This window comes from Mauremys mutica, chromosome 3 (genome assembly GCF_020497125.1).
Source record: "Mauremys mutica isolate MM-2020 ecotype Southern chromosome 3, ASM2049712v1, whole genome shotgun sequence".
In the NCBI taxonomy this organism is placed as follows: Eukaryota; Metazoa; Chordata; order Testudines; family Geoemydidae; genus Mauremys; species Mauremys mutica.
In genome coordinates this window covers 94,237,146-94,252,695 of record NC_059074.1, presented here as the reverse complement: position 1 = coordinate 94,252,695, position 15,550 = coordinate 94,237,146, and the positions used below count along the sequence as shown (strand labels likewise).

The following is a 15,550-nucleotide window of genomic DNA, read 5'->3' as shown; positions in this document are numbered from 1 at the left end:
AGCCGCCCCTGAGGGTCTTCAACCCAAGTCGCCCAGTGAGTGCTCTAACCACTAGGCTATTCACTATTCTAGGGTAGGGCTCTTTCAAACTCTTGTGCTATTGCTTTTACACTTTGCATAAATCTTTAAATAGTAATTGAAGCCAAGATGAACTGCAGGTGTTCCCCTTCCCAGGGGCATGCTGTAACTATTAGTCATTCCCACTCTTTCTCTCAAGCCCAATGACTATTCAAGTATTTTGCCTCAACAGGAGAGATTCATTGAGGCATTCATCGGGGGTAGGGGCAACCTGACTTCAAGTCCCTGATATAGGGTAGGTATTCAAACCTGGGTCTCCTACATCCTTGGTGAGCGTCCTCACCATGGAGCTACTAGGCAGAAAGTCCTCATCTTCCTCTGTCTTGTGAATAGCTCCTGAATCCCCTTGTGACTCTAGCCAGAACAATTGAAATATTTCATTTTGATAATGTCCAAATGATTCAGTCTGATATTTCTGAAGTTTTTTTCCCTTTTTCATTTTACCCAAAACAATTCACTGAAATTGACAAATTCACTAAATGTTTCGGTCAACCTAATCAACATTTTTCAGCCAAAACCAAACAAACAAAAAAATCAGCTAAAAATTTTCACTCGGATAAAACAAAAGCAATAACACAGCATCAACCACACCCTCAGCTCAGTTGTTCCTAGAGTTCTCTTAAGGATCTTCTCTCTCCTATCTCCATAGTTCCTTCTGCCCCAAAGAGGTACTCCCACCCTGCTTTATATCATGGTTGGAGTTAATTGAACCAGTCTGTAGTGACCACTTGGAATTTTAACATAGGGTTTTAGCATAGCCTAGGGTGAGTCAACAGAAGACTTACTGTACTCCTCTACAGGATCTCAGAGTCTGCTATTCTGTAATAGCTCTTACACCTTACTTGTTCAATCCTCCAGTCATGAAAGTACATATTAGTTACTTCCTTTAATTATTAGTTTATTCATATTATTTTGCAATACCTACACAGTACCACCGCTGCGAATGTGCTTTACACATGGTTAGACTCTGCTCCCCAGTGTTTAATTAAAGATAAATCATAAGGAGGGGAGCAGGCAGTTGAAGTTCATCAGCAATGGAAGCCTGTGTTAAAGGCATATGGCCTGATAATCCGTAGTCCTGAATCTTGTATAGTCATTTACACCACTGCAAAATGAATGTGAAATGGGCATAAAATGCTAGTGAATGAGAGTGAATGCAATAGAAAATCAGGCTCATGGGTAGAGATCTGAAGGAGGAGAAAGAGAGGTTGTTTGGAAGGAGAGGGTTTTCCAAGCATATAGCACAGCATGAGAAAAAGTAAAGTTGAGAAGGGGACAAAGGTTGTTTTCAATGACTTATTCATACTAGTGATGTTACTAAGCATTACTTAGAATGTTAAATATAAAAATGAATGTCTCTCCACATTTACTATAACTCTAGGGATAAACTGATCAGTTTTATAACTAAACATTGTATGCAAGTCATAGATTTAATGCTGCACAGAGAACCTGAATAGACTTATTTAACATGCAGTTTTAGATCCAATAATGAGATTCTGATTTGCCTAACTTTGCAGAAAGAATTTGAATAGTTGTGTTTATTTATGCCTATTGGACAGTGAACTAATTTCCCCCCTCTATAAGTAGGTCAAAAAAATTTCTCAGAAACAAAACTGATTGGCTGTATGTATTTAATAAATATGCAGAATTTGTGGCAGATCAGAAGATAAAAATCAAAGTAACTATTTAAAAATATCTCTAGAGTTGAATGATTCTACTACAAAAGCAAACAACAATAACAAGTGTCTTCATGTTCTGTATTACACAGTTGGTTCTTACCCCTTTGGCTGATCTTCTTAAATCACATTGCTAAATAGAAGGGAAGAAAAGTATGTATGTATGTATGCATTGTGACACTGCTATGATGCACCTGCTGGAACAGACACCGTGTCTAAAATGTTGTTCTCCTCCAACAGATTTCTAGGCACATAAACTAATGCCAGAGATTACATATCAGGTGAATGTCCATGAGAACAATCCCTCTGCTACCCCTGAAATGTAACTCTTCCAGTGTTTTATTCCATTTCTTCTAATAACAACTTGTTTGGAGGCCAGAATGACAATCTGAAAAATTTCTGATCATAGATCTTGTGTCTCTAAAAATTCATAAGAAATTACATAGACCCAGTGAAGCAGGACTGATCTTATGTTTCCAAAGTTCTGATTAGTGGAAGTTGAACCCATTGGAGCCATTTCAGTTACACCATGCAACCCAAGTCAGTGGGACCAGCTCTGTTCCAGTCATGACCACAAATAGCATTGGTGGTAGTGTAGACTATTTTTAAATTATTTAAATTAAACTTACATACTTATCCCACTATTACTATTGTTGGAATTCTACAGTGAGAAGCCAGGGTGGGAAGGGCATTTTAATTCAGTCTCTTCTTTCCTTATAAGAAGTTCCTTTTTGAAACTACCAGGTCTTATTCTTATAATTCCAGCACTGTTTCTTAAACTTACCTATATCTTCAAAGAGAAGTGGTGTTATTATGGGAGGAGTAATTCATCTGCATTAGAAAGTTAAAATGCAGGGTTTTGTTTTACATTGGTCAACAATATATATGGTATTAACTTCCATTTGGTTGATATCTATTACTGTCACCTTGATGGGATATTTACTGTTTGATTTTCATGTTGCAAAAAATAAATATTTAATCATTCAGTGCAGCTTTTCAGACAATATGATAATATAAAACAGCTGATCATGCTGGCTCTAGGAATAAGTCTGCAGAGACCTTTCACATCAACATGTCTAAAGTACATGATCAGTACACAGCTTGTGCTATCAAATCACTGCAGCTCTTCTTGTGGGGAACGAATACTAATGAAATCAACAGCACTGCAAGACTGCTACAGTTAATGGAAAAACTCCCACTGACTTCCAAGGATTTTGATTTGGGACCTAAATTTACTTCTGTTCTGTGAGGAAATAATTCCATGAATGATTTAACTAGTTTATTCTTTGGTTTCACAAGTGAAACGTGTCTGATGGCAGTGTGTTGTCACTCTTGAAGAAGCTTTTTGCAAGTTTGATGTTGGCAATCGTATTGTAGCACTCAGTTTCAGACTGCGTACTCTGATAATTTGTATGCTTTGTTGAAAGGTGTCTATTTTCATCAGTTAGGTGTTGCATTAGTATGTCTTGCATGGTTTATTATCTAACAGGAAGAAGTGTTTAATTAGTTTGGGGGGAGTGTTGCACTTTTGGTTCATTCACACACACAGGGTAGCTGTGTGGCTGATTATAAGAGATTGTAGGATGAAAAACAGTGCATTTCTCTACCCATGCATCCTCTGAGTTAAACCTTCATATGAAATGGTTCCAGAGCCAGTTAGCAAGCTGTAGAGTTTTTTAGTCCCCAGCACGACATTTTAGATACCACATGTCATGTTCAGCATTATGGCTGCTAATCAATTAGGGATTCCCCTCTCTGTGGTGACATAAGATCTGCAGATGTAAAAAATGTATTTGCTTTCAGTTTAAATTGCTTTCTACAGCTCATAATAATACAGTATTAATTATAAATAAGTATTATATATTTTTAAATTACAATAGTTATAAATACATTATGAAAGCGTTCTCAAACCAAGCCTTCAATTTTGCTCCCTCAATCAACTAGAGGTACCTGTAGTAGAATTTAGATTTTAATTACCAAATTTGTGGATGCGATTTGTAGACAGACATCTTGGGCCAGATCCTAGCCCTCTTTTTATCTGGACACGGTGAACTCTGTGGGAACCAGGGGGAAAGGGGACTGTAAGCCTCCATTAAGGCTCCCTGATTCTCATGCCACAAGGTACTAGGCTGGGTCTGAGGACCAATTTAGAGTAGCATGAGGGCTGCTCTAAATTACAGCACCTACTAAGCGCCCCCCCGGTGCCCAAACAGTATCTGTGGATTGATGCAGTATAGGGGCATCCTGTCCATCTCCTCTCTTGTGGACACACTACCTATGTCAACAGCAATAGTGGGTGATGAAGGAGTTTTTTCCTACTGGGACAATACCAGAGTAATCCCACCATGATTGGCTAAAGCAGCTTTACAACTAGAATCTTCCAGCCAATACATCACAGAACTTCTACATGTCATTGTGGATCTGGCTCTTAATCTTATTGGCTGAGCTGGATTCTCGTATCACCTTCTTTGATGTCCACTTTGCACTTGCTGCAGTGCAGCTTTAGTAAAGAGTAATTAGTTGGTTTTTTGCAGTCTTCAGCCATCGGTGTTGTTAGAATTAATATCCCATTGAACATCTCCTTTGCTCTTTAAACAAAGCAGCTGTTTTCAAAGAACATTGCCTTTGTCCTAATTAAACTGACAGCTCCTTTTGAAACACTTATTTCTTGTAAACTCAAGTACAGTATGAGTGGGAGTTACATGTATATGAGTGTATGTGTATGCACTGGTAAATCTGCCTTCAGGCTTTGCTGATTGATCTGCTTTACATCATTTTTTGTAGATTAAAAAAGTGCCTGTCCCCTTTAAATGCCTGGCCCAGGTATACTTTATTGATAACTGTACTGCTAGTATTTTGTTGTCCCAACCTTACTCAAACTCCAAAGTTTATTTCTTCAGCTCAGTCTAGAAACTATACGAGGTAAACAGGGCCGGCTCCAGACCCCAGCGCGCCAAGAGCGCGCTTGGAGCGGCGTCCCGCAGGAGGGCAGCAGGCAGCTCTGGCGGACCTCCCGCAGGCATGCCTGCGGAAGGTCTGCGGGTCCTGCGGCACCGGTGGACCTCCCGCAGACGTGCCTGCGGAGGGGCCGCTGGTCCCGCGGGTCCTGTGGAGCATCCGCAGGCGTGCCTGCGGGAAGTCCACCGGAGCCGCGGGACCAGTGGCCCCTCGCAGGCACATCTGCGAGAGGTCCACTGGTGCCGCGGGACCGGCGACTGGCAGAGCGCCCCCCTGCGGCGTGCCGCCCTGCTTGGGGCGGCGGAAATCCTAGAGCCGCCCCTGGAGGTAAACTAGGACTGCAAACCTTTTAAATTCTTAAGAATGCTAAAATTTGTGCCTTTTGCTACCAGAACATGATATTTGAGAAGACTTTATTGAAATGGTTGTCTCCACCATGATTTTTTTTTTGCAAAATGGTCATATTACTTCCTTCATTCAGTGGTGACTCTGAACAGTGTTTGTTGCCAGCCTCAAGATTTATATAGTTATAAGCCTCAACATTTATAGGGCAACCATTCAGGGTTTTTTTTACATCTGCTAATCAAACCCTATCGCATAAACCTCACATGTGTAAAGATTCCAAATGTGACCTGCTTTGAGACTTTCCTTCCTTTTCTTGTATAGTTTGAAGGGCAGTGCTTTACTTTAGCCATTTATTCCATTGGACACTTTTCTAGCCTACAATTTTGTTTTATTTTCAGTGTTGATGTAGCCGCATGGATCCCAGGATATTAGAGGGACAAGGTGGGTGAGGTAATGTCTTTTCTTGGACCAACTTCTGTGAGTGAAAGAGTTTTCTGTTTACACATATCTTCTTCAGGTGTCTGTATAAGTTAAAACTCTTTCACCCGCAGAAGTTGGTCCAATAAAATATATAACCTCACTCACTTTGTCTCACTCTTCTATTTATCATTTTTATTTTGGGTGTGGATTTTCTCTGTATGGTGCTCTCCAGAGAGTTGCCTGGTCTTCATAGCTGTAAACTGCTAAGTTGAAAAAGAACACAGGATGTGAAAGCTAAAATACAATCTGTATGCTGCTATGTTACATGTGGTCGAACAGAATCATGCAACAGAGAGCTAGCTCAGAATTGTGGGACTTGGTAATTGGCTCTTGGAGTCATAGGCATAAAAACACTGCACCTGATAGTGAGGTTCCGTGAAGATTTGAGAGAGCTTCAGTGAATGGTAATTTTATGGGTCCCTCCCACCTGCTCATCTCTCACCTCCTATATTGATGAATAAGGCTTGTAGTTGTCCTCTTGGTTTCATTCCATTTTTCCTCCATTGCTACCTTCAGATTCTCATGTCAGTGACCTTCCCTTGAGTAGAGAGTCTTAGACTCTAGTTCCCTCCACAGACCATTGTTGTTGTCTTGGAATTGACCAGAGTGCGTACCAAACACTGACACAAGTTGCCCCCCCCCCAGAAGAGAATGTACTGCTTCTGCGGTGCTTCAGCCCATGCACTTTGGAGGAGAGAGTCACTGAACATGAACATATGATGTGAGCTCTCATACTCCATGTGATAACATTGCCCCTATTTGATCACTAGACCGGCCTAAATACCAATTTTAATAGCAGTTTTTAATTAAACAGATTACATTATCTTTATAGTACACCTACTAAATGGGATATGTGAACTATAGTACAGTGTTTGCCAAGAGAGAGAGCATATAGGAAAAGTTCCAGCATTAATTGTCATACAGTAGGTTACAAGGCATCAGTTTATTTTCAGGATGTGCATTCAGGTACAGCCTGCATTTCTTTTATTGTGTAGCCAAGACAGAAAATGAGATGTGGAAGAAATATCTTCATGAGGGACAGTTTTTCTGCTGCTGTCTCTGATACAACATTATAGTGATGAAAAATGTCATTTTAGAGTGGATGCATGAACTGATTTGGAAAGCTTCTGACCTTTCCTGCTGATGTGTGTGATGTTCCCCCACCCCCATTAAAGCATGTTGGTTGTTTCCTGGAGACCAGACTGAGATTGTTTTTATGGTATCATTGAGCAATAAGAACTAAGGGGGTGAATGCTCTATGAAGAGCACTCTTGTTATTGAAGAAAATGGTGAACTTGTATGTCAAATGTTATTTAAAAAATTCCATTTTGTTTTTAAATTGAGAAGCCAGTGTCTAAATATCCACCATATGACGATTTGAAGGGAACAACATTTATGCTACTGCAGGAGCCCTAACATTTAGCTTTTGGTATTCAGATTTAATTGACGTTTATAAAGCTGTCCTTTATGTTTAATACGCACGTGTAATGACTTTGGCAGATATATGAAAAAGCAGGTGGTGAAGTTCATGCTGTTCAAAGAGGATTCCTGATCACTTTAGGTATCCACCTCCTACAATGTTTTCTGTGATCAGCCTGTCGTGTATTTTCATTGAGGTGTTAGAGAGAGCCCAAATAGGCAAAGTAGCAAAACACAGGCAAATCTCCCCCAGCCCTCCCACACTGGGTAGCCAAATCAGTACCTTCAGAAGAACCATTAATTTGAACACGCTGTAGTTATTTTCTCTGCATGTTTAAGTTTTGATTGTTTAATAAAAATACAATATTTTTATTCATCATAAATGGACAGTGATCAGTAAGAAACCAGTGAAATTGCCTCTTCTTCCCTCATATTCCTAATTGCTTACTAATTAATTGCTTCTAATGCTATGATTTCTATAATGCTATGAATTTTTGTGCTTTGTTGAATTGTTTAATGTTATTAGGGAAACCAGTTAATGAAATAATTTGGTTCAAATGTCAAGTCTCTAGTAACAAAAATTACTAATGATTGTTTCCATCACACAGTCTCTATTTTTTTTTCTGACAAGCCTACCACAATTTCCTCTGAACAAAGCTACTTCTTATTAATAGAATATATCTCCTACATGACCTGCTTCTCATTCTCATGCAGTGCTCTTGTTCACAAAGAAACAGGACTGGAATCATAGAAAAGTAGGGCTGGATGGGACCTCGAGAGATCTAGTCTTTGTATCAAAGAAACAGAAACATTTCTTCAGTTTAGGATTAGGGACATTTGTCTTTTCTTCCTGAATCAACCAAACACTGAATAGACCATGAAGAAAAAATCAGATTGTTTTATTCCACTGTAATTACACAACACCTGTCCTGTAGTCCTTACACAGACAAAGCTCTCATTCCTTACTTGAGTAAGGATTTCAGTGGTAGAGTTATAGAAATTAAAGTTCATGGAATCATAGGATTGGAAGGGACCTCGAGAGGGCATCTAGTCCTGTCCTGTGCACTCCTGGCAGGACTAAGTATTATCTAGGCATCTTTTATTTTGCAGAATTTGTATGTCCCAGAAGGATAAAAGTATAGAGTTAAACTGATATTCTTTAAAATTACAATCGCTTAGCATGATGGCCAAGATCCTTAAAGGTATTTAGGCCCCTAATTCCCATTGGTCCAATGAAAGTTAGGAGCCTAGATACTTTTGAGGATCCAGGACTGAGACCTTATGTCTAGTATGCAGTGTTGTTATAACTGTGTCAGTCCCAGGACATTAGAGAGACAGTTGGATGAAGTAATATCATCTATATATAACTTCTGTTGGTGAGAGAGACAAGCTTTTGATCTTACATAGAGCAGTTCTTCTGAAGGTAGCAGTGCACATTCCTGGAGGTGGAAACAAAGGTGCCTAGGGAATCTAGAAAACATAAATACCCCACTGGTAAAGTTTGTAGATTACACAAAAATTGGGGGAGTGGTAAATAATGAAGAGGGGAGATTCTCTGATATAGAGCAATCTAGAGCTCTTGGTAAACACAGCAGTATGATTTGGCATTTAGGTGCCTAAAGTGGCAGTTAGACACCTAAGTCTCTCTGTAAACCTAGCCCCCATGTAGTCATTTAATTTGTTATGGTGTTGATTGCTTTTGTTTTCTTAGTGGGAGGTTTAGTTTTAGTTATTTCTGAAGACTGCCACTAAAAAATCAAAAGCTAACATGGAGGGTCAGGAACAGAATATCACATGTGGATGGAGCACCTGGGCTCATGCACTGGAGTACTAACACTAACATAGAAATGGGAAACGGATGTGCTGCTCCTGTGAGCAGAGCACACCAGGATATTAGGACTTAGTAGCAATATCATGGATACAACAGCACCTGGCACAAATGTAGAATGTTGCCATGATCTCATTTCTAGTATAATAGGTAATACATATTCTGTAGCTTAGAGTAGTGTCTAGAAAAAAGGGGAAACAGTAAAACAATACACCTAACAAAATGGATCATTCTGAAAACCACTTCCCCCCTGCCTGTTTTCAGGAGAACTGTTCCTACTATAAGGCCCAGATCCTTAAAGGTATTTAGGAGCCTAACCCCAACTGAATTCAGTGAGGATTAAGCACCTAAATACCTTTGAGAATCTGAGCCTTAAAGCTTATCTACACTTGCTTTGCTTGCCTAACAAATATGAAAGATGGCACCGTGTGCAAGGGCAGATAACTCAATTATTCATTGATTGAAAACAGAGAGAATGTGCTATCTTATCAGCAATGGAAAAAGGAAAACAAAACAGAAGTCGTTACAGATGCTTACCAGCAAGGAGGAAGAGGAAGAGAGATAGCAGTCATTTGCAAAATGACTACTGTAGGGCTGCTGCTGATTGGCTTGGTCAAGTTTAAAGGACCGGCCCCAGAAAGGCATGTTGGAAGGAAAAAAGTTCCTCTGGAAGTTCCAATGGAAATATCCTCATATTGCTGTATATTAATTTAGTTGTATAGCTTCCTGGTTTATTAAACTGTGTACACTGATAAAAATATCTACTAAGTCTCCGTTAAGGTGTGAAACAGCTTTACTATATTTGCACCAGAATGTATGTATTTTCTTCTAGGGGCCAAATCTGCTTAGTTTACTCCTGCTGACTTTACCCTCTGAACAAGAGGCAGTGTGCTGCCCCACAAAGCATTGTGCCAGCCACTCAGAAGCACAATTCCTCCAGAGAACCTCTCATACTACTGGGGAGGAGGGTAGTCTGCAGTAGCACTTCACAGGGTGAAGCATGCTCCTCCTCCTATTATAGCCAGCCACTTCTGCTGTCTGTCTGGCATGTGGAGAAAGAAAGGGAGACCTGGCTCTAACCATTTTCTTGTGGCGGGAGTGTCAGGCACAGAAATGTCTGCTCTTTCTTCCACATGCAGAGGCACAATCTGGGTGTGCTTTTTACACCAGAGCTGTAACTTCGGGATTTTTGCGCCCGAGGCAAGGGGCTCTTTGGCGGTGAGTTCCTTTTCGGCGGCAATTCAGCAGCAGGTATTCCCTCTGAGAGGGACTGGGGGACCCGCTGCTGAATTTCTGCCAAAGAGACGGATGTGCCACACCTCTCCCTTGCCAACGACAGTGGCAATTCGGCGGGAAGGAATTGCCACCGAATTGCCACCAAAGGAGAGACTTTCTGCATCCCTCACCTTCCGCGCCCGAGGCAAGTGCTTCACTTGCCTTGCCCTCGTTACAGCACTGTTTTACACTCACAGAAGAAGGATCTTACCCACCTAATCTTCTGCACAGCTGGGGAGGAGGGCACTCTAGCCATACCTGACTTAAAGGAACAAGAACTGGTCCTTCATATGCAAAGAGTTCCTTAATTAGACTAAAATTTGTTGAAGCTATTTAAACACAATAAATAACAGATCACCTGACCTCTGGTCAAACTATACAACATTTTGAGGTTGAGTAGCATAAACATGCTAACTAAACAGAAGAAACCAACTTAACAAGGAACTCAGGAATAACAGAATCTAGGCCACTGTCATGCTGTATGATACTCTTTGATTCAGAATGATCCTAAATATGCGACAGTTCTTCCAAGCAATTTGAGGTTTTAAACACTTTTTTTCAGCAGCTACTTTTCATGTTTAGCACCAAGGCACACCCTATATGACCTCTTCCTAAAGGCCAAATTATCTAAATGTCCCCACTCCCCAGTAATTTAGTGACTACTAACAGTAGCTTGTAAATCAGACTTTTAAGTGAAATGACCATATAAATCAGAAGAGCTGATGATTGTAGAATGATCAGGTTTAGTATAACTTCACCAGAAAATTCTGTCGTATTTTCTCTGCTCCTACAAGAGCTTTGTTTAAAATGACTCTTATCATAGACCAGGGTGGCCAAACGTCCTGACCCTCTGAGCCACGTAGGACAATATTCAGAAGTTTGAGAGCTGGGGCACGCCTGGTGGGGTTTGGGGCTTCTACCCCATGAGAGGCACCTGCTGGAGCTCAGGGCTTCAGTCCCGCTCCTGCTGGAGCTCAGGGCTTCAGTCCCGCTCCTGCTGAAGCCCTGACACCCCATTTGCCACTGGCAGAAGCCCCTACTCCACCACCCTGCTGCAAGGCAGAAGTCCCGAGCTACCCACCAAGTGTGGTAGATGGAGAATGGGGCGGGGGACATGGGAAACTCTGTGAGCTGCACTTTAACTGTTTACCTGTAAAAGAGCTGCACTCGGCTCACGAGCCACAGTTTGGCCACCCCTGTGATAGACCAGGCTTGCACCTGGAAACATGCACAAAGCAAGAGAGTTAAAAATTCCAGTATTTATAGCACGTTGGGTACATTGTCCCTTTAAATATCTTTAAATATAATATTTATTTGCAACTAGCAAGTGCATGACACCCTTGTTGTCTGCTTGGTAAAACAAAAAGAACCAGCTATTGACTTATTTTCTTATTTTTGTATCCATTAGAAGAATATGCAGAAATAATTTCCATTAAAAAAGACAAAGGTGAGTTCATAATTGGTGATTTCCTTGCTGTAAATTATTTTTCTTTATAACAATCAGCATTAACTGGCTATTTTGTTAGATAGGCCATCTAGTCATTTTCAGAAGCATCAAATGTATCTAGCACAGTTATGAAGTGTGATATTGAGCTGGACAAAGAACTAACCTTCCTGTGCATCAGGCAAAAAGACCAGAGAGGGAAAAATTGCTTGAGTGAATACACTGGCATTTGTGACAAACCGTGCAGTGCTCCTCCATTTGATGGGACTTGGCAGTCAATAAACAGACCTTTCATCTGAGTTTCTATTACAGGGAAGCCCTGCAGTCTGTTTCATGTTAGACCGAAGAGCTAAACTTTTTTATATTGAGTGAACAGGAAAGAATAAGATATAGGCACCAGAAAATCAATTGTATGACAACTAATTTCTATCTAGTGCCAGCATTCCTCCTTTCTTTTTCCCAAACATGTAATAGTCATTCCATGAAAAACTTTAATTCCAGAGTGCAATTAACATTCAAATGCAGTTACAAAATTCAATCTTCCTGACAAATTAGGCATTTTATCTTTTGACTTTGAGCTGAAAGACCATATTCTTCTGATCCTTTAAAAGAGCTGAGAAGATAATTGAAAAAAATTATTACTATAAAAGGCTGAGTCTCAAGTGACACAAAGGTAGCAAAAATTCCCTACATCTTAAAACCCTGGGAAAGAGATACTTCCATATATGATGCCAAAGTTCTGAAGGAATGATAGGGCTGGTCATTTGGAACAATTTGCATATCTCCAAACATGAACGTTTGATAGAACTCTTCAGAGCATTCAGAATGAGTCATTGAAATACAGAGTCATTAAATGGATGCTTGGGTTGAAGGGTCTTTAAGCTCATACAGTGAAGCCATTCCAAGGAACAAATATTAGGACAGCTAGACAGGGTATATCTAAGGGAAATAATAGATTTATGTGGAAATGTTGAATATAATATGGACCACTCTCAGTTGTGCTATAAAGGTCTCAGAGTGTTCAGTAGATATTGACTTTAGCTAAAAATCCCATTCAGGTTTTCCTCTTGATGACTTAGAGTCTAGTTTTTTACCATGTTACTCCAATTTTATGCCAGCGTAACACAGTTGAAGTTAATGGAGTTACACGAGCATTAAACTGGAGTAATACAGTGGTGAGCCAGGCTCGCCATCTGGAAACTGTACATATTAACAAATTGTTTGTCTTCTGTGTTTCCCTAGCTCCAGTCCGCTTCTTCCAATGTGTCTTCCTAGATGGATATAATGGATATGGATTGCAATTCCCCATTACTCCAGCTCCCAGCCATGAAAAGAGACCTGGTCAACCAAAGACTTCAGGGAGGAAGTCAAAGACACCAGGACAGTAGAGAGACATGTGATCTGTGTATTTTTGAGACTTCGCACTTTATCCCTTCTACTGAGGTCCACAGTAACTACAGTGCTACTTGTTACTGTAGACATGTGATCCAGTAGATCTCCTGCACCTGGAAATATTTTTTTACTGTCTGGTGCTGTGGGAAAAGAGGTGGTGGAGGAACACTGTTCATCCAAACAATACTAATATTGTTCTTGAGGAAAGGCTTTGGTGTTGAAATAGTGTATGTCAGATTGTGCAGTTTGCTTGTGCATGTGCATTTTCCTGCCTCTTCTGCTCTTCTTATTTTTCCCCTACCTGTTCTGAATTCAGGTATGTCTATTTTCCATGTAGTGATTTTTAAAGAGCAAAAAATATAAATGCAAAGACTATTTCAATAAGATTATTTTGCAAGATTACCTGGAATCCTAAATCATGTCCTGTCAATGTTCAATCAGATCTCTGATATGGAAAAAGCCTCAGTAAATCTGAAAATGTGCTTCATGACTGGTGCTATTTTTCTGTATAATTGACCAGTTTAGAATGAAGCTCACATCTTACCTTTAAGCTGCTCAGTGTACCATAGAAAGGTTCACTAGCCAAACAGTTAATGATGAGTATTTACATTTAAGTTGAAGACAAGCAATAAAAACTTGCTATATTTGCCCCTTAAGTATATGTAAAATCATAATACCTCATTTCCCTTTCATTTTGAGATCTGGGGAAGTGAGCCAAGGCGGGCCTGCCAAAAGAGAGGTGAAGCAAGGAGATAAACTGTGAAGATCTCATGAGTGGGAAGGAAATTCTTTTACTTCCTCTGTCTCTTCTTGGACAAAGTCATTATCAAGTCAGCACAGACTGCAGATAGATCATGCTGGCCAATCATTTGTTAGAAAAAGTCAGCGAGGAAGCTATATCATCAGACACTACTTGTGAAACAAAACCAAATTTTCAAGTAAAAATACCAACATGATACAATCTTGGAGCAATCAGCAAAAACAGGGCATGTGCAAGAAATCTTGTTAGTTAATTTTGCCAGACAAGATGGAAGGCCTTATAAGCTATTAGCTGGGCCTCTGTCAAAGTGCACTGTATTGACAGTTACTTTTAGGATGGGTGCAGCAAGTAAACATGCCACTCCTCAACCATCTTTTTTATTTCTTCAGATGGATTAGCTATGTCAAAGAAAAGGGATGCGCTGGTACTTGACCTATGTGAAGGTGTCTGATTGTAAATCAGTGTTGTGATTGTCTGTACATGTCTAGCAATGTAAATAATAATGCATTTTTGCAAGCTGCTATTTTTCTTCCTTACTATATTTATGAATTTAATCTGTGAACCATACAGCTGTGATCCCAGTTTCATAGTTACCATCTGAAATACCATGAATTTTAACATGATAACTCATGAAATAGATCCTCTCACACCTGTAAATCATATATAGCTTTTTTTTTCAGTATAGCTCAAGATAACATCACCATAACACTGATGCTTATCTCAATAGGAAGATTGATTTACATAGGTTTCAGATAACTATGTCCCAGAAGGACTCAGGCAATTTATAATGGGATATGGAGTTTTTTTACCTCTAGGTCACTGGGTCAGATTGGTAATGGCTAAAAGTTGTTACTTTCTGATTGATGTTCAATGGCCTATATGAAATGAGTTCTTGGTCTTAGCACACTCTGTGTTATGCCTCTCAAAATCTACCATCCCACCAGATGGCCTTGACAGCCATTTAGAAACTCAGCTACCATCTTGTGTCTAGGGGTTGTTCTTCCCAATCAGGAAGAGGACACACTGGGGATGTGGGTGTAGAGTGCTCTGACTCTGCAGTAACCAGAGCTGTAAACCTGGAACTCGCAGGGTTTTTTTCAGCAGGACTTCTCCCCCCTACTGCCCGGAGGTCCTCATCACCTCAATGTATCTTTTGTGTCTCACCACAAATTGTGTGTATTTCAGTGTGTCATTACACAGGTTGCTGCTCTATGATTTTCCTACTAAGGCTGTCTTAATGAAGGGATTATAACTTTCAGAAGGTCAGTTTATTTAATTCATAGCTTTATCCAATTCAAATGATCAGCACGACATTTAATTTTTTTATATATTCACAAGCTGTTGTGGTTTTTTTAGCTTTTTTTTACACTTGATTTCCCTTTTTGCTCATGATGACTTGGCTATTTCTCCCATTGCAATTTGATTTGGGAAAGGACAATAATGTTTTTTAAGAGCCCGTTCCTCTAGCATTTCAATTAGATATCAGATTGGCTCTGAAGAAGTAAAACATTTGATCTATGCTTCAATAGACAAGTGATGTAAATCTGACCATAGACAGTCACTTCCTAATCTTGGCCACTGACATGAAAACTACTGGACACTCCTTGGTTAAAATGACAGTCCTTTTCCTTGGGCCTTCATAAACTGAATTTATCTGAAACCTTAACAGTGCATTACTTGAACTGCATGGCTTTACTTAAATCAGACTGAAATGTTATTAAAATGTATGCTTATTCTCATCAGTTTTGGAAAATAAAACATATCTGCCTCTGGCTATTGGATGTTTTTTTATGACTCCAAGAATGGGGAAAAGGGATTTGGGTACACACAAGCCTTCTGAATTCAGGAGAGAGTATCTTTCTGCATGGGGGACATGTTTGAGGGGCAGTTTCCTT

The 15,550-nt window shown here is 40.0% G+C and overlaps 1 protein-coding gene across 1 annotated transcript in view; it reads left to right on the top strand.

Moving 5' to 3' along the window:
- Positions 1-15,328, top strand: part of TRDN (triadin) — a 271,057-nt gene extending 255,729 nt beyond the window's left edge. Inside the window, exons 46-47 of the mRNA XM_045010301.1 lie at positions 11,468-11,506; positions 12,746-15,328. Of these exons, the coding sequence (XP_044866236.1) occupies positions 11,468-11,506; positions 12,746-12,891 (185 nt within the window). The 3' untranslated portion in view covers positions 12,892-15,328. The remainder of the gene's footprint in view (positions 1-11,467; positions 11,507-12,745) is intronic.
- The last annotated feature ends 222 nt before the right edge of the window (positions 15,329-15,550 follow it).